The 19,889-nt window shown below is 41.5% G+C and overlaps 1 protein-coding gene across 3 annotated transcripts in view; it reads left to right on the forward strand.

Annotated features, from left to right (window-relative positions):
- The window catches only part of LOC119176610 (cyclin-dependent kinase 14), a 153,372-nt gene that overhangs the window by 115,780 nt on the left and 17,703 nt on the right, over nucleotides 1-19,889 (forward strand). For all 3 annotated transcript variants that reach the window (XM_075876211.1, XM_075876212.1, XM_075876213.1), the window contains 5 exons: nucleotides 5,241-5,302; nucleotides 5,680-5,800; nucleotides 10,955-11,048; nucleotides 13,825-13,888; nucleotides 13,950-14,047. In XM_075876211.1, the coding sequence (XP_075732326.1) occupies nucleotides 5,241-5,302; nucleotides 5,680-5,800; nucleotides 10,955-11,048; nucleotides 13,825-13,888; nucleotides 13,950-14,047 (439 nt within the window). The remainder of the gene's footprint in view (nucleotides 1-5,240; nucleotides 5,303-5,679; nucleotides 5,801-10,954; nucleotides 11,049-13,824; nucleotides 13,889-13,949; nucleotides 14,048-19,889) is intronic.

Consider the following 19,889-nt stretch of genomic DNA (forward strand, 5'->3'; position numbering starts at 1 on the left):
AAGCTACATACTTCACATTTGTTTAGCTGAATGTAGACGTACTTGCGCTTACGATCGATTATATCGCGATTCTCTTTGTAGTGTAGATTTTTTAAGAAAAATTCTCAAATTTTACCAAAATAAACTTTTTTCTGCAGAGTTTACAGGCCTTTATTTCAAAAAGGGTCTGTGACAGACCACTGAAAATTCCGCATCACTTTCTGAGCATGCTTATTTATAAAACTGCCAAAGCTTATATTAATAACACTTTTCAATAAAAAGATATACAGTTAAGCCTGGATATAACAAAATTGAAAAATTCCCGGGAAAATTCGTTATGAAGAAAATTTCGTTATGTGTAGGTTCGGTACAAAAAATTGAAAAATAAATGCATAAATTAAACAAAAGGGGAACTGAAGGCAGAGCTAACCCAAAACACTTATTTTCCCGTAACAAATGCGTTATTATTGCGATAGAAATTGTATGGACACACTCAGCCGGTTTTTACCGTCACGCCCATGTTCCGTAACAAGTCCGAATTGACAGAGCTAAGAGAGCAGATCTCCAAATTGATAATATGCCCCCTGCTCATCGTAACCTTAGGAGCCGGTAAAAGCGTGCGTGGGCTGTTGAAGCAGAGATCAAATGAGCCGGCCTTTCTCTATCACCTGGAAGGCACGTACGATAACATCCCTCCCGCATGATGTTAGAACTGCTGTCGAATGCTCAAACAGAAAAGAAACTACCCATCTTAAACGAGCATGAAATAATGGGGGGGGGGTCACTCAAGTAGCAACGGTGAACTTCAATTTTAAGGTCGCAATCACTGGCGCACGTGCCATCTCTGCAAGCATCAGTGTGCTTTCAACGAGAAACTGTGTGAAAAGAGCACTTCTCCCTGGAACAGCCGTATTTACTTACACCGTTTGGTAGGAGTTCCGCGATATCGGATCCAAGAGCTGGCTGCCAGCCTTACTTTGTATAACATTACAATTTGTTGCTATCATGCTCATTGCATAGCATTCAATGCACTGTCGTGTTGTTGCCAGAGCTAATCTAATCGCGAAGGCTACGGTCCTGCGAACTCGCGGCACGGGGCAAGATGGAAGCATGACCCCCGAAGATTCGTCGTCACTGTGATCTCGGAGAGTTTCCATCAGCACTTAATGTGCCATCCCCTCGGTATTAATGACGCGAGTGTCTGCATAAAAAAAAAAGAAAAAAGAAAGAAGCAAAGCTGAACATCGTCAAGGGCCACACCGTGCACGCGCAGTGAAACCATGCATGCGCGCACGGTGTCGAAAACGAAGAGCAAACGACACGGATATTGCGGAAAACTATTCGATAAAGCATCCACCGTATGCATCGTGGCCCCACAGACATAGCGCTAGCTGAAACCATAGCATTGCAAACACTCTTTTTTGTTTGTTTGTTTTTGTTTTGGAGGAAGGGGAAGGGCACATTCACACATTCGCTCGCGGCGGCAACACCAGCTCGTGGGACGCAGACCCACCTCGCACCGTAGCCTGGGAATCGGCGGGGCCACGAGCGCGTTGGGCATGCCGCCACTGCTTCGCTTTTTGTCGGCGGTGTCGCCACCGCGGAAGATGCACGCTCGCTCCAACATGACTAATTCCAGGGTGTAATTTTTAGATTGTCTGTGGAGTTCGAAATTTGTGGAGCCCTCCACTACGGCGTCTCGCATAATCATGTTTTGGGACGTTAAACCCCTCATATCAATCACTCAATTTGCAGTTACGGCCCATCGAAAAGTGCCCTTGCGCAACGATAGGCAATGGTAGATCGAACTTCTGCTAAGTATGGAATTCAAGCCTATACTTCAGCTCCTTAAAAGGCAAGCAGCACTGAAATAGCTGTCAACTGCACTAAAGGCACCAATTTGGAAATAGTTTGGTAACAGGAGCGGCCATGAGTGCAGGATTAACGAGCAAGCAAGCACGCAGACTCTGGCGTGTTCTGGGGCAAAGAGGGCTCCTTTTCGTGTCTTCAGACGGATAGGTTGCGATACGGCGGAGGTAACTTTCACGCATGGTCATTGGAGCATAGCTATTTTATCCGTCCTTTGCTCGCATAGCAGCCACACGCTATTAAAATTGCAAACGTAGCAGACATTGCTTGCACTTTTTGTTTGTCCCAAGTAAACACGAACAAAAGGCCGTCTACAATACGTACTTGTATATTATTTAAACAAAAGCATCTTGAGGTGACTAATCTAACTTTGGCACGGCAGGATTTCAACGCACGTACTTGGTGCATAAGCAGAGGCAGTCGGCCAAAGTCACAGATTCGCTGTCTGTAGCTCAAGTTGCTCGACCGCATTCAGTGCCCACACAAGAAACACTTCGAGGCATCGACATGGAAGTTGAAGTTTGGCTGCGTTCCCTCGGTCGGGAGCACCTGAAAACTCTTATCAGGAAGCTGCAAACGCTCGCTTGCTGCACACGAATGACAGCCACTTTAGCTGGCGAAACAGCACTGCGCAAATTGATCTGAGTGAAAACAATAAATGTGGGGGCTCCAGTTGGAGCCAAATCAAAAGGGAACAAATGCCAAACTATAGACAACCGGGTGCACCCGCCCATCTCATATGGCGGCAGTGGATGACTTCTTTTGGCCGTGCGCATAGTTCGCTGCTCACACTTCATTTGAGTCCGATAGCGCTCGCGCTTTGCTCTGCTGCTGTGTGTTTCATGGCACCAAAGTATAGCTCCTAGCAAAATTATTGTGCAGACTACCACTCTAAGCACAAAAATCTCATTTCAAAGACACGAAATTTTCGCAGAGTTACCTACTTATACATCACAGCTTGATGCCACAGTGCCTCAATGTGTACAGCACTTTTCTAATCATTTACTACCATGTTTATCACTGCTAATTTGCAGTAGCAAGACATAATTACTCAATACAATGTCATGCCAAATTGAAAAGCTTTATGCGATCACAAATTTCATACAATCTTCAGACCCACATGTTGTGCTCAGTTTTGTGCAAAGATCTTATTCGACAGGCCCTCTTCACACCGGAGCATGGACAGTGCGCGCTTTCTTGCTTGGTAATCCCACACTCATGGCCACTCCTATGACCAAATCATTTTAAAATTGGCATCCTCAGTGCAGTCTACAGCTATTTCAGTGCTGCTTGCCTTTTAAAAAACTGAAGTATAGGCCTGCATTCTATAAGTGGGCAGGAAATCTGATCAAAGATTGCCTATCCTAGCTCAAGGGCATTTTTCGACGGGCCGTAACTGCTAGTGAAACCATATTACGCAACACGTTTTTTTATTGATTGTGAAAGTTGATGTGCAGGAGAATAAATGGGGAAAGTAGAAAAATAACAAAAGTTTTTTTAATCATCATCAGAAGTTTTTCTTGCATGCTCTTTTCTTAAAGTTAGTACAATTATATCTTATTTATTGAAAAGTGTTATTAATATAAGCTTTGGCAGTTTTATAAATTAGCATGCTGGGAAAGTAATGCAGAAATTTTGCTGCTCAGTCTTGGATCTTTTTTTTTTTTTTGAAATAAAGGCCTACAAACTAGGCAAAAAAATGTTTTAGGTCAAATTTGAGAGTTTTTATTAAAAAATCTAAACTATTCAGAGAATCGAAATGTAATTGACCGTAAGTGCAAGTATGCCTATATTTAACTAAACAAATTTGAGATACATAGCTTAAATATATTATATGTAATTCACCACCAAATTAAAAAAACAGTAGAGCACGTAAGCTTGGTACTCCACCTCTTCATCATCATTGATTTACTGTGCTTCGAAAAGATTTTCTACAGCAAGACCAATTGCAGATCTCTTCTTTCCACTTATCAAAGAGCAAGATATGAAATTTCAAAATTTAATAGGTCGACCAGCCATGCTTTGTTCGATTTTATGTGGAATCACCTAGCAGTGGTTGGCCATAAGGCTTGTCTCAATGTGAAACAACTTGTGTACATGTGTACTAGCAAATAAGTAGCACCAATTGACACTAGCAAATGAAACTGAAAAATCCTAAAGAACAGGATAGGACAGGTGCTGTGTTGTCAGAGATCATGTTGATTCACTAGTACCTTCCACCCCAAGTACGACGAAATAACTCGACCAGTAAGCAATATTGTCATGGGCACATGTGACATGTGTCGTTATGACTCATTATAGCTGAGAAAGTTGTGCGACATTGATTTTATTGCTATTTTATGTATAAAATTGTTTTCCTTGTGCAGTGTTTTTTGTAGAGGTGCTTCACCTTTCATAAGATGCATGCTACTGCAACATGCATATACAAATTTGTTGATTTGTCACTTACACCAAAAAGTACAGGCAAGCCTGGCTAGAATATTGGGATTACATGTATCGTTCTATCTGCGTAGTGGAGCTTCACTTACTTGGTACACTCATTGTTCTGATCATATTGGGCAGCGGGGCAAAAAAGTTGTAAAAATCACTTTGACTGCATTTTTAAGCTTGCATTGCACAGTGATCATGGAAACCTTTTACAAGAGTCATCTGGTGATAGTATAAGCTGAAAGAGGCACTACTGGACAAGTACAGCCCATGATATTGTAGACATAATTGTCATAAGCATTTCTGTTGATGCTCCTGAAAGTAGGTGTTTAAAGCACCCAGTAATTTGGCATTTCATTTGAACTTTATTCAATGTGTGCGGGTTTGGTCCTGGCCGTGGTGATTCAATTTTGATGGAGGCGAATTGTTAGAAGACCATGTACTGTGTGATCTTTGTACACATTCGAGAGCACTAGATTGTCAATATTTCTGGAGCCCTCGACTACGGTGTGCCTCATAATCATATTGGGATTTTTGTGCATAAAACTTAACAAATTTTGAAAAATCTTTTTTTTTTTAATGAATTGCTGCTGTTCTGTTGGTTGTCTTTTTTTCCGATTTTGTCACCTTTAGTACACTTTTTCCATTTGTCTGTTGCTCATGGCACACATTGTTATAGTAGTAAGTGTTTCAAAAGAAAAACATGCTCATTTCTACGATTATTTAGTTTCAAAGAATGCATATTTGTAACATTGCCTACATGATATTATTCTATCAAAATATCTTGCTTTTACCCATGAATTCAATATGCCCCCTGTTTGGCCAACCCAAACCACCTGTTTACAATGTCATTTGCAGGTCATTCAGATAAAAACATTTTTACTGCCATCCTGTTGGGAAAACATAGTCTATAGAAAGGTAATACCTTTGCTTATACGGCTCTTTCTTTTTTTTCTTATTTTCAGAGATCTGAAACCTCAGAACCTTCTCATCAGTGAACAGGGGGAGCTGAAACTTGCAGATTTTGGTAGGTGGCAATGATTCACTACTTAGCTTACAAGAGTAAGTAAACGATGTTAATTTTACAGCTTTGGACTTTGCTACAGGTTGTCTAAAAATAAGACTGAAAATTAGATTCGCTCATTGTGATCTTTGGTGAAAAATGTAAATTGTAAAATACTGGATACCCTTATATGGATGTCACTTGAGCACATCCATTTGCAATCAAGCCCGATTGGAATAACTTTTCCCTAACTGCAGCAGGCTCTCAGCCATTCTTCATGAAATTCGATCTTGACCGAACCTGCTCGTGAGTGATAGTGGTCCACGTAACACCTGTATGTGGTTCCCTCGGTTCCTAAGCTCTTTCAAACTTGGTGATGAAGAATGCACATTTTAATGCAGGTCTTGCCAGAGCCAAGTCTGTGCCTAGTCGTACTTACTCACATGAAGTGGTCACTTTGTGGTACCGGCCACCTGATGTGTTGCTTGGATCAACAGACTACTCAACTTCACTGGACATGTGGTGTGTATTTACTCTTGTATAAGCCATTTGTAAAGCCATTGCAAATGCTGTTGTGCTGCTGGTTACTTAAATCAAAACTCGTTCCAAATTAAAGTTGTCTTTATTGCTTCTCTCTTTCATCGCTGTAATGTTTGCTGTGTTAGACCAAGCTCTATCTTGTAATTACCAGAACTAGTACTTAGCAATAGTTGCAACCAGCTTGTGCGAGTATCGTGCAACTCTCTTCACTGTGGATGTTTCAATAGCCTCACAGAACCCCTCACAAAGTGTGGAGTTTGGCTTAGCTACAGCACTTACAGCTTTTTGTTATGCTTTAGAGGCTTGTAACTTGTACGTGTATATTAGTACAGTCTCCCTTTAGAACTCATCTCTAAAAAGGAGGGACATGGGCTTTAAAGCTGTCCTTAGTTGTTTTTGAACCAAACTTGGCATGCTTGTTTAGTTTCTTCTCTCTATTCTAAAGATGGAGAAATGTTTTAGTAGGTTCATTATTTTAATATACTATAACCAGGGAGACAAATACCTTTAGTTCTTAAAACAATTGACTAATAACTACCTCGCAGAAATATGTAAATGATATATGTATCAATAAGAGAAGGCACAACATTAACAACAGAAGTGCTTTTACGATTGTATCACTATTTCTTACTTAGTGTACATTGAACTTTATTATTTTAAACAAAGCCATGTTGTGGTCGCACAAAAGGCAAATTTAAGACAACTTAAAGCCACATTAATTAAAAAAAATTTCTTGTATGTTCCGTGATCTATACCGTCATGCTGCAAAAATAAGTTTTGTTCTATCTGTGATAGGTACTGATAAATGGTAGTGAATGTCTTACTTGATGTGCGAAATTTGTATTTTGAGAAAACTAAGGAAACAAAAACAAATGTGGCATTTCATTTTGGAAGGGCACAAATGTGTAGACACATGTACACTGACAAAAAATATGCTGGCTACAATCAGTAGACCCTCAAGGCAGGGAAATGAAATCATGGCATCATTGAATATGTTTTAGTGTCAACACAGGCCAAAAAAATAATGTCAACTACATGTTTTAAGGGGGGACACGGGTCTTTGGAGCCGAAAAATCGCCAAAAAAGCAATTTTTTTGTAAACAGCATTTTCAGAAACTACAGGTATTTTTTTACAGGTGTACTGACTTTCATATCTCTCCGATCAATATTTTAGCTGTAATATTAAATTCCTAGCCCGTGCGCGGGCAGAATTCGCGCAGCTCCGGACACCAAAAACCAGTTTTTTATAAATTCGTAACTCCATGTCCACAGCTGCACTCGCGGCCATTTTGGTATCGTTTGAAAGAGCAGTTTTTCGCCTTCAAATTCCCGCCACTGTGGCTTCTGTGCGTTCATTGGTTGCGGAGAAAACAACCATCAAAAAAGAGTAAAAACGCATGCTACGATTGGTTGTTTAGTGCACGTGACCGTTTCTCAGAGCATGATTGGCTGAAGTCGGCTTGTGGCGTCTGCTCTGGCTGCGTTGTGCGCGCTTTGCTGGCCCCCGTCGGCGCCATTCCTGAATTCTGCGATCGACGATGGAGCGGTGTGGGTCGGCGTCTCAAGCGGGAAAGTTCCACTCAGTGCACAGATTCGGAAAGAAAAGAAAAAAAAAGCCTCATCGCTAACACCACGAAGCGTCGGGCAGCACCAGCAGCGAGCGTCGAGGACGGCCGGTCATCAGCGCCAAGCATCGCCGCCGCCGAGCCGGCTGGTGTAGGCCTAACGGCTCCACCAGCGTGTGAAAGTGCGAGTGGAAGTGGCCGCGTTCGCATTGATACAAAAATCCTGCAGCCAGCAGAGTTGCACGAAAATGCGAGAAATGCCGAAGCCAAGCTACAAGAGCTGGCGTCAATTTCAGCAACGACGCGAAAACAAGATCGCCTGGCTGCTGCCGGTGACGGTGCCGCGGCCGACTCGGCTGACAACGTGAGCTTCGTCGTCATCAGCTTAGACTGTGTGAATGACTTGTTGAGGTGCGTGAAGTGTAAAACTTGCGGCGGTGATGTGAATATCAGCAAATGCGATCGGGAGTACGGTCTGGCTGTGAAGCTTTTGATTACTTGCGTCAACTGTGGTGACATTTCGTCAGCGTGGAGTTCGCCGCGTGTGGCCGGGGACCAAAACATAAACCCATTCAGCGTCAACATCCTCGCAGCGCGTGCAATGCAAAGCACTGGCAATCGTCAAACGGCGCTCAACGACATTTGTTCTGCCATGAATATATCGCACCGGGGTCTGCACACGAAGACGTGGCAAAACTATGTGAAAAAAAAACTGACGCCTGCAGTGGCCTCTGCTTCCGAGGAGTTGATGACCGAGTGCGCGAGTTCCGTTCGAGAGCTCTATCGCGAGCTCGGTACAAACATACCTGGCAACATCGCCGTTTCCTACGATGGGTCTTGGATGACTCGCGGACATTCTTCCCACATCGGCGTCAGAACGGTGATTGAGCTTTTTACAGGGTTTGTATTGGACTATGTTGTCTTGAGCAATTTCTGTGCAGCCTGTGAGCAGAAGCCTAAGGAGAACGACCCTTCGTACCAAACGTGGGTGGAAAACCACCAATGTCAAAAAAACACCAGCAAGAAAGCTGGTGAAATGGAAGTTGAGGTCGCACTTATCCTTTTCCGAAGGTCTCTCTCCAAACACAACCTCTGCTACACAACCGTGTTGTCAGACGGAGACAGTCGGGCCTACCTCACTTTGCAGGAGGAAAAGGTGTACGGCTACATGGACATCCTGAAGGAGGACTGCGTCAACCACGTCCAGAAGCGCATGGGGACAAACCTGCGAAAGCTGCTTTCCCAGCACAAGGGGCATGGCCTTGGGGGCAAGGGCAGACTCACTGGAGATTTGGTCAACAAGTTGACATCATATTATGGGTGGGCCTTGAAGTCCCACAAGGGGGATGTAGATGCAACGCACAGGGCTGTTATGGCAACCTACTTACATGTCACTTCACGTGATGATGCACCCAACCACAGCCTTTGTCCAACAGGCCCTGACTCGTGGTGCCGGCAAAATGCAGCCGAGGCCAAAGGACAGCCGCCGCCAAAGCACCGCTACAGCTTGCCCGCCCATGTGTGTGAAGCGTTGCTGCCTGTCTACGAGCGCTTATCGGATAGGAAGCTGCTGGAGCGGTGCCAGCGTGGCAAGACGCAGAATAACAATGAAAGCTTGCACGCCATGATCTGGGCGCTTGCACCAAAGGAGCGGCACGCTTCACTGTTTACTGTTGAGGCTGCTGTCGGTGAGGCCGTCATGAAGTTCAATGCTGGCTATACAAGAGCTGCAACAGGCATCCTCAAAAAGCTCAGCCTGACCCCTGGCCGGCAAAACTCGAAACGCCTGGCAGAGAAGGACAAGCGGAGGATGACCGCATCTGCTCGAAAGCATGTGTCGGCTGAAAATGTGAAGCAGGCCCTGGGAAAGCGCCACAGAGTTGACAAAGGTCAAAAGGACTATGTTCCTGGTGGATACTAGGCACTTGCTAGTCTAAGCATGTAAATATTTCCTGGTGTTTCTCATTAAATTTGACGTTTTGTGTTTTTGCTCATTTTCTCAAAAGCTGAATTTCTGACTTCTTGCAAGCTTGCCGAAGCAATATCTCAGCACTGCGGGTAGATAGAGCTATAATTCTTTTTTTAGGACAAAGCCAATGGGGTGGTGTTTGAAATGTAGCAAACAGATTTTTGAAATTTCTTTCGAGCAAATTTTAAATTTGCTTTATTTCTGGGTGACTAGTGGCACTATTTCAAGTGCTCAAGTTCAGTTAGCTGTAAAATCTCTTACAAGCAATTAATCAAAAAACTGCTTGCTATGTTGCAATCGCCAGTGTTTCTAGTATCTGACATATGCAGATTATAGTTTTTTGATGAATACTTTTTTTCTATTGTTACGGAAAAACATGGCGGATTACCTCTAATTATCTTGAGAACTAATTGGCTGATGGAAAAAATAATTGCATATTTCAAATCAGCAGAAAAAAAGCAACAAGACTGGCAAGTTTCGTTAAGTTTGCTTAAAAAGTAAGCGAAATTGTTTCAAGACCCATGTCCCCCTTTAATATTGATGTTACAGCTGAAATATTAATCTCAGGGACAGTAAACTTCGCTTATAAGGAGTGTACTTATAGATGTGGATTCTGAAAAATGCTGTTTTTAGGAAATTAATTTTTTAATGATTTTCCTGGTCTGAAGACAGAAAAACAATATTCATTTATTGCCTCCCAGCTATACTGCAGCAAGAAAGGGAGGTATTATTGTAAATAAATACATGAAATGATGTAAGCTCATATTGGAAGCCAATGTAAAAGTTATTAAAAAGTGTTATTCTTTTTGTGAGTTAGCTATGCAAATAATGGTGGAGTAACTATCTGCCCTGTAGCATTGTCCATGTTTTCATAAGCAATTCTATTTTGATTTGTACCGTCAATGCTTTATAGAAGCAGTGACCATAAGGCAGCCGATAAACCATTGAATGTTTAGAAGCCAATAATATAGTTTGATATGATGGCACACTCCCACATTTTACATAATGCAGGCAGGTAATTTCTGCTATAAATTTTATTTAGTGGCCTTTATGGATTTATAAAATGAGAGTTATTTTGGAAGTAATATTCTCTAATAATTTTTCTTTAACCAGTGATAGGTAGAAAATATCAGTGCTTTGAGGCTTTGAGTCTTCTTTATATTTGTAGCAAACAGAAAATAAAAAGTATCCCTGCCTACTGGACATAACAGCATTCATTCGCTTTGCCTTTTAGAAAACACTATGCCAAAAATACAATCTTATAAATTCAGACATCCAGGGCAACTATTGCACTCAAAAGATTTTTGAGATCACATTATTGCAACAAAAAATTTCATTGAGGCATAGCTACAGGGCCTGCTACCAAGGCTAGTACTCTATTTGTCAGTCGTGCACTGATGCAATTTTAACATTGATCGTCAGATTTCAGGCTGCGCAGTCTATTGTTCGCACAAGTAATTTTTTAAAATTAAACCTCCTGTTTTCATGTTGCATGTCTTGAGGTGGGGAAAAATATTTTCTTGCTGTGTTTTGTGATTCTGAACATCATTCCTTAATTTTCTTGCTGAAGGCTCGCTACAATATTTGGTTTTCATTATGCAGGGGAGTGGGCTGCATATTCGTTGAGATGATAACTGGCGCAGCTGCATTCCCTGGTGTCAAGGACACAACCGATCAGCTGGATAAAATCTGGAGGGTAAGATTATAGTTACATGCATAATTGCAGCTCGTACGCACATGTTTATAAATTTCTGAATGTCTTGATGTTATCCCATTTCCGATGGAGGCGGAAATGTTGGAGGCCCGTGTACTCAAATTTGGGTGCACGTTAAAGAACCCCAGGTGGTCAAAATTTCCGGAGCCCTCTACTACGGCGTCTCTCATAATCAAATGGTGGTTTTGGGACGTTAAACCCCACAAATCAATCAATCTTGATGTTATCCCATTTTTTAAATAATTTAATTGTACTACTTATTCTATACTACATACTGCACAAAGCATATTACATTATCTTAGTTGAATCTAAACAACCTTAGCCAGTGAAGTAGGCTAAAATTTGTTTTCGTGGAGGCGCGCATTCTTGATTCGACATGGGGTCCGAGCAGGTCAGCAAGGTCGAGTGTCATTTGGTGCTCTGTATCCCACGGAAGAAAAAAAAAATTCAGGAGGGGCCACAGGCCCAGTGTGCCACCCCCTAGCTATTCCATTGACCATAGCTTTCCTTTTTTCTCTCTCTTCACTGCTTTTCTACAACAATGGACTTGAAGCACTGACCGTGTCGAGCTATTATTTGGCTGCCATTTTAGTGTTTCAAGTGACTCAGATTTCTTCATTCCTTATCGTGCCCAAGGAAATCAATCCTTTCGATCTACAGGATTTCGCTATAGTGATTGATTACTGCCAGAAATCCTCTGTGAGTAACGTTGCTCAATATGTGATATTATGGACGAAATTTACATTTAGGCACTTCTTTTTTTTTTCTTTGCAATTTTCATTATATTGGAGAATCTCACAAAGTAAAATTTCAACAGGAAGTATTGCCAAAGCTGCAGTACACTGTTCCAAGTGCTTCACTCTGTGAGTAACGTTGCTCAATATGCGATATTATGGACGAAATTTACATTTAGGCACTTCTTTTTTTTTTCTTTGCAATTTTCATTATATTGGAGAATCTCACGAAGTAAAATTTCAACAGGAAGTATTGCCAAAGCTGCAGTACACTGTTCCAAGTGCTTCACTGATCTAGTGAAGGAAAATTTGGTACAGCTAAAAACTCAAAGGCGTCTCTGAATTTTGTTTGAATTATCAAGATGTTTGAATTATCAGAAGTTCTAAGATTCACCTGTGGGTGAGGCGAGACCACACATTACGATTGGGGATTGATTTTGATCACATTTAAAATTTTTGAAAGTGTTTTTAAAATCTAACTGCACAGAATGAACAGAAAGCAAAAGTGTATAGTACAACTTTATTGGCCATTTACTGCTGATCAGACCTCTTAAAGAAATTGTGAATTGACAACTGCTTCTTTGCTATATGTGCCTTTAGCATAAAGCTCTCATACCATTTGAAAAGCATCATAGCTTACCATGCGTCTGCTTTGTTTCAAACATTTGTTTTCTAGCAAAGCATTTTTCGTTTGAGCCCTGAGATGCTTATTTTTCATTTTTAGCTTGTTAGTATTGTATTATATAAGCACCTAAATTTTAGATTAGTAGATAGCAGCAGTTAATTTCTGGTATGGAACCACAAAAAGTATAAATTAACAGAACGATGGAGATTTAATTAAGAAGCTTTTAAATACATTAAAGGAATAGAGGGTCAACCAAAAAATAGAATTTTGTTTGAATTAACCAAAAATATGAATTATCAGAGTTTGAATTATTGCGAGTCAATTGTAATTGGCATTTGTGGAAATACAGGATCTTTCATCAGGTTGACAAATTTTCTGCTCCAATTGTGCATTGATTTGATGCTATAAGTGATTGGCAATACATCAAGCATGAGAAGTATGTGCTGGCATTGTTTTCAATTTTTTAGCTCACGGGGGATTGCATTATTATTTTAGGTATTTTTACAGTGTACATACAACAGTGTATAGCGTACTTACATTGCGATTGATGTGTTTTGAAATGAAACATTTAACTTTTATACCCCATTATTTTCAATGGTAAAAAAATCACTTCATTAGCAAATTGAAATGTTATAGGTGAATAGAGTTTGTGTCAGACATCGTGATCTCCCAATATTTTCAGTGTTAGGTTTGCAAAAAAGAATTTTGCAAAAAAGAATTATCCCATCTCCCACTGAAGTGAACCGTGAGTAGCATGTGAAGCAGCTCATGGGTCGACTTAAAGTTCCGTTCACCACGGGTATCTTAGTCAGCGAGTTCTGACTAGGATACAATGCATTGGTTCATCGCACATCTGCAGAATTTCGTTCCCTGACACCATCACATAATTGTGGAGAGAGTCTGAGAGAGAAGCGACACTGCCTTACTCAGCCCCTTACACAGGCCAGAACGCGCTCGCTAGCACGTGACCGCGTTCTGGCAGTGCTTGGGCCAGCTGTTGCGCTTCTGCAGTCCAGCTACACACCGGATTGAACTCCGCCATAAGCTGCTTTGCATATAATAAAAGCTCATTTGCTCGGTTAAGTGATCTTATAACTTGGCATCGTTGTATTTTGCGTGGTTTCATGCTCTTCACAGCTTGTGCATTACAACATTCTTGTATAAGATTTGAACTTTCCCCCATTTTTTTTTCTTGGCATCGTTGTGACTTAGGTGCATTCTTTTGGGTCAGTATTCATTATATATTTTTTAGTTCTTGCTCAGAGTGGTCTGATGATGATGAGTGTTCAAATTATATTCCTTCAGTAAGTGAGTGACTGATACAGCATTCCTTTTTTCGTCATTGGTGTAACAGCATGGCTAACATGATAATGAATAATTTTGGCCTCCTGAATTCCAGATCCTGGGGACTCCAACAGAGGAAACTTGGGAAGGTGTTTCTCGTTACAAGAACTACAAGCTTTGTAAGCTTTGCATTCTTTTCTTTGTTGGAGCACAATTTTGCACTTGCCTTTTCTGTTCCAGATAAATTTATAATGTACCCAGGCCTGCCTCTAAAACAAGCCTTTCCTAAGCTATCGGAGATTCCACAGGCCGATGAAATTGCCAACAGATTTCTCCAGGTTTGCTCCTCTTATTTTCGAAATTTGCCTTTTAAAAATGGACCCTAATACAGTTGTGTAAATATTCATAAAATGACCTCACTATTAAAATATGTTGCCTCATGAGTTAGCCCTTTTGAAAATGTTCTGAATACATCAGGCATGACCAGAGTTTAAAGTAGTTATTCTGCCTTAGTACAGCTTTTGCCCTTCCTTTGTGCCCACTAGTGCTTTAACAGAGACACAGGAAGAATGGCACAGTGGATAGGCCTTTTTAAATAATTATGTTGGCTCATGTCTCATCGTTCAGTTTTTGTTTTTCTTCTTCTTCTTCTTTCAGTGCATGTGCTGCTAGTTTTAGTCCAAATGAAAAATCCATAAACGGGGGTTGTGTTGAGTTTGTCGAACCCCTGTTTACGGATTTTTCATCGCAAGCTTCTGTCTTCTCCTTTCTATCGTCTTTTAGTTCTAGTTCAGGTATTTGCATTTGGGCTACCTCATGTCGCCAAGTACTTGAAGGTTCATCACTCACTCATCGAGATTAGTCTGAGCACATAATTGTCAGAGCCGTTTGCTTAACCAACAGATTGCCAATTCTGCCTTCCTCTTAAATGCCTTTAGCCTGGAGGGTATTGCAAAATGAATAACCGAACACAAAACTGCTCATTTCAAAGTATCATCAATTTGCCCATTACAAAGCAATGAGTTATGAGATGAAACTTAAAAGGTGTGGCTGGCGCAAAGCACACTGAGAAAGCCATAGTGAGTTGTAAATACTACATGTTTTCCTGCTCTCTTTATTTTTAGTGGGAGCTAAAATAATCTGCATGTCACAGAAATAATCTGAGCTCCAAGCTATTTAATCCATGTGCCAGACATTTAATTATAGTTCGAACATACTTAATCCGATCGCCATCACAAATAGGACATGTGCTAGCAAGTTTAATTCAAGTGCAACCATGTTGAATCCAATCTCCGACAACTTTAATTCAAAAGCAGGCAGTTTAATCTTTAGACAAGAAACAGTTATATGAAGTTGTGCATGAAAATGGTAGTACAACTGAAATACAGTTGCTATGATATGAAAATAATAACAATCAGAAAGGAGGAGGCAGCACTAATATATGTAGTGATAGCTATTAACTATGAAAAAAATTTTCTGCCATAGTTTGCTTGAGCCATGTTTGGAGCACTTATATTTGGCTAAGCAAAAGCTTGTAGAGCAGTGTTTGACACTGATGACAGCATATTAATGGGAACGAAAGGAAAGGCATGGGTGTGTTGCTCTTTACGAACATGTGAAAGAATATTTTGTAGTTCAATGAAATTCAGTGTTCCTCACTGTAGCTGATATGTATTTGGATATTGGTTTCGGTGCATAATAGTGCAGCTCCAGGACAGATAGTGTAATGTGAATGACACAGTTCATGCTCAGAGTGAAAGAATGGATACTAAGAGGTAGAAAACTTAGTTGATGACAGCAGTGTGTCAGGTTGTGATACATAAATAAAAAACAAGCAGTCTCGCACTGGGAAGAGTGAATCGGAAAAATAATTGGAAGACATTTTTCTTCTTGTAAACTACATAAAACTTTGATTACAGATTGTGTCGTCGATACCAGGAGTCATATATAACATTCATGTTTGTTATGTTCTCATTCAAACAAAATGATACAAGTCTGATTATCTGAATAGTATTAATAGTTGGCACAGTGCGATATTTAATACAGCACCAGAAAATGATCACATGTCCGCCTTGGTGGATCAGTGGCTAGGATGCTTGGCTGCTGACCCCAAAGTCGCGGTTGCGATCCTGGCCACAGCGGTCACATCTTGATGGATGCAAAATGGTTGAGGCCCTTGTGCTGTGCGATGTCAGTGCACCAAAAAAACCCCGGTTGATCAAAATTTTCAGAGCCCCTCACTACTACGTCTCTCATAATCCTATCGTGGTTTTGGCACATAAAACCCCACATATTATTATTGAATTAGAAAATGATTACAATGGAAATGGAAGGCACAAGGACGAGAAGTCATCCTTGTGCTTTCTTTTTCATTTGTATTCATTGTTTCATACTGCTTTACCAATCTTGCCACACATTTGAAGCTTGCTGATGGTGCCCCAACCATAAGATTTATCGATCAATTTTATATGTATATTTATGGCTCTTAATGACAGAGTGCATGATTGTGTTACAGGTTAATTTAAAGAAAATGTTTTTGTGTACTCTAAATTATTGTGGAAATTATCATCAGCAGAAGGGATAACAATTATTAGAATGGTAATGTTTCCTAGGTTTTGAGACCGGCATTCAAAAGTCATCTTCACGCAGTGCTGCAGGCATAAAAGAACAATTGTGCCGGTCAAAGGCTGCGCAGTCCACACGCTGTATCCGTTGCATGGAGGGCCAAGCTTCGTCAGGCAGCAACGTCTTTATTCTGTTTAATGCAATAGCGTTAAAAAGCTCGTTTCGCATGAATTCTGGTGCCGGCATCAGTGTGATTTGTTGTGAGTGAAAAATTGTCATGTTGTCCCTGAATTAATAATACAGTCAACTGCCGATTTTTCGGACCCTCTAGGGAGCGAAAAACTGTCCGAAAATTCAGGCAGTCCGAAAAAATGAATGCAAGCAAAAAAAAACGCATTATTTTACTGATAATTTTCAATGCAAGCAAAAAAAAACGTACCATTTTACTAATATTTCTTAATGCAAGCAAAAAACGCACCATTTCATTGATATTTCTCGGAATTTCTCTATTTCTCTATCTTTTGGGCACCAGACGGTTTTTCGGCCGCTTCCAAAATCTTGTCTTTGTTCCTCAGGAAACCGGAAACTGTTTGCTTGGAAATGCCGAACTCCTTGCTCACATCAGCCTGCAATCGGCCACTCTTCACTAACTTAATAATGGCAGCTTTCTTCTCCATCGTTAACCGATGGTACTGTTTTCCGCGCTTCGATGCCATCGGCGAGGACGACGAAGGCGGAGTGGGGGCCATCGCAGGCAGGCGAAATCCTCACGATGTGAATAAAGGAGTTTGCTGACGAGCGTCGAAGCACCTATGCTTAGCGTTGCAGAGCACATTTCACACGATCGCACAACCATGCACTAGGCTAGCCAAACACCATGTGGGCTGCGTAAACAAAACGGCGCGACGGCAGGCGACGGTGCCTCGGGTACTCCGGAGGTGGCGCTGGTAAACATTGAAGATAGCCAGCGTGGCCAGACCAAATCGGTGTGTGACCGTTAGTTCTAGTTCGAAGTGATGAAACGCTTCGCGGAAAGCCAGAGTGGCACGCACGAGCACAAGCGCTAAAGCGAAAGGAACTTTATTGGCGCTAAAAAATTTCCGGGTGGATAGTTTCGATTGTCAGCGAAGCACCCTTGCACGATAAACAGATCAGTGTTAGGAATCGCGGAGGCCGTGTGTGTTTTTCCACTAACGATCAACGAGTCCAAGCAACAGATGCCGCCACAGTAGACCAGCGCGCTCATTTATGCAATCATAATCGCGTGTGCCGCAGTTGTGATGGTTTCCACTGGAGGTCAGTGGTTATTTCCGACCTTCTGTCGCGTCAAAAAGTCCGGGAAATTGGACTCCGGGGGGTTCAAGCGTCCAAAATTTCAGACTTCCTTATACATTGATTCTATGGGGCTCGTAGCGGCGGCGCGAAGATGTCCGAACTATCGGGCATGTCCGAAAAATCGGCAGTTGACTGTAAAACAAAAGTTCAAATAAGAATTGAACCCAGGCCATTTGCATGGCAAGTAGTTGTGCTTTCGCGAAGTCCTGTTACTGCTTGAAACTGTTTCAGAAGGAAGTGGGGACTGCGTGAATGGCAGGTAGTGAAGGGAAATAAAAGAGCTTCCGTTCGAGTGAGAATTGAACCTAGGCCATATGCATGGCAAAGCAGGCATCCTACTTTGGAGCTATGTTATTGTTTGAAACTTGCTTCAGGCAAAAACACTATATCAATGTCATGTAGTGCAAGCAGTCTCCTTAGCGCATCTAAGGTTGTGTAAGAAGTGTAGAATCATGCCAGGCAACAAAACATTAGAATAGCAGTGAGTGGATGTTTGAAAGGCCCACCATTACAAAGCACTCAAACATATGGAATCATCATAAGCTGCAAAGGCATCAACAAAGAGAGCATACATCTAAGTTTGTGTGCTGCCTTACGGACACGGAGTGGGCCCTTCGCTGATTCGCAAAAGGAAGAATTATGCTGAGGGGGCAACAGCATTAAGATGGGACGAAGGAAGAATGACCACATAACACAGGCACTGACGAACAACTGTGTATAAGTTTATTACACTGGGAAATAAGTAGCTGAAAAAAAAAGAACAAGACTACAATTATCATGTGCACATAAAGATGAAATGCAAAATCAATCTGGCACGAGGTGAAGAATTATGGCCTAGTGGGCTCTCAACAAGTGTACTTGGAGTAGGCATTTTAGGATAGCTTTAAAGAGCTAATGTTACATGCTACAGTAATTCGTTTCCTTACAGCACGGTTGAGGTGTGCACCGAGAACCGAAGCCAGGCTAGCAAATGAAAGCGTTGTGCGCGGGAACTGATTTCAATATCATGTTCTGTTCTTGATCACGAAGCTCAAGTGTAGTCCAATTTTTTTTTTTTTACTTTGTGGTAGGCCAGTAGTACTACTACTATTGGACATTAACGTGTGACTTGAATTTTTAAAACTCTTCTATTGGGTTGAAGATAGGACTGTAAGCTGGCAGGTGCTTGATAAAGTGCACTAATTTAGCTAAAGCTGCATGCGCTACCTGAGCAGAAGCAGATGGGCCGTCGAATATGAACACATGAAGCTTCCTTGTTTGGCTCCTTGTGTTTCACATGGGCCAAGACATCACTGAGGAAAGTGCTGAAAACAGTAAAATGAACTACTATGTCCACTGCAGTCTGGTAAATAAATGTAATTAGGGCATGAAAGCTATATAATGTTCAAGTTCACTCCTTTTGTCGTCATGGTCTAGTGGGCAGTTGGTTGCTCTTTAACTGCCCTGCTGAAGTTTGCACAAAATTTGATATTGTAGTTTTTCTCGTCTAGAGTAGAACAGGCACATATACAGTCCATCGATCTGCAGCCGCTGGGCGTTTAGCACACGGCTGTGTTTAAGTTGAGGTCTGAGAACCTCTGCACCAACAATTTCACAATGTTACTGTGGACATATTGCAAGTGATCAACTGTGCTTGTACAGATTGTTACTCCGAGATCTTCGTCCCAGTTCTGCTTTATCTGTCCTAACATAACTGTAGAGTTTTCATGTACAATTTGTCTTGGAGTACTCGCATTGTCACCTCCACACTTTTTCTTTAAAACCGCCACGCCTTGTTGACGTTTCTCCGTGGGTAGTGGCAATAGATCTTTGTTTTCATGTCAATGCTGAGAGTGTCCACCAGTTGCTTTAGGTCGCCACCACACATGTATGCGCTCGCAATCCTTGCCCTGTCCAGCCCCGAGACCCTACTGCTTTTTTTGATGTGCTATACCTTTGCAATGTGGTCGTTCAGCCATGACTTCAAGCAAGAAATATTCCCGTCTGAAAACACACGTGTCGCAAGCAACCACGTTTCAGAAACACTGTATCGCCTGCTACATGACTATGTGCATCTCCTTTGATGCTTTCCTGGAAAGCTTAATTTCACATGAACACAAAGAAACTTAGGTTAGTTGTTTTAAATGGTTAATCATTGATTTTAAGAAAGGAGGAATATTATTTGTAAGTCACCCTTGCTGGAACCAGGTAGAGCAGATGACTGCGAACTCTTTAGCGAAAATATAGCCTTTAAAGGGACACTAAAGTCAGATAACAATTTACATCAGAGGGAAATCTCAA

The sequence above is a fragment of the Rhipicephalus microplus genome, chromosome X (genome assembly GCF_043290135.1).
Source record: "Rhipicephalus microplus isolate Deutch F79 chromosome X, USDA_Rmic, whole genome shotgun sequence".
NCBI classification, from domain to species: domain Eukaryota; kingdom Metazoa; phylum Arthropoda; class Arachnida; order Ixodida; family Ixodidae; genus Rhipicephalus; species Rhipicephalus microplus.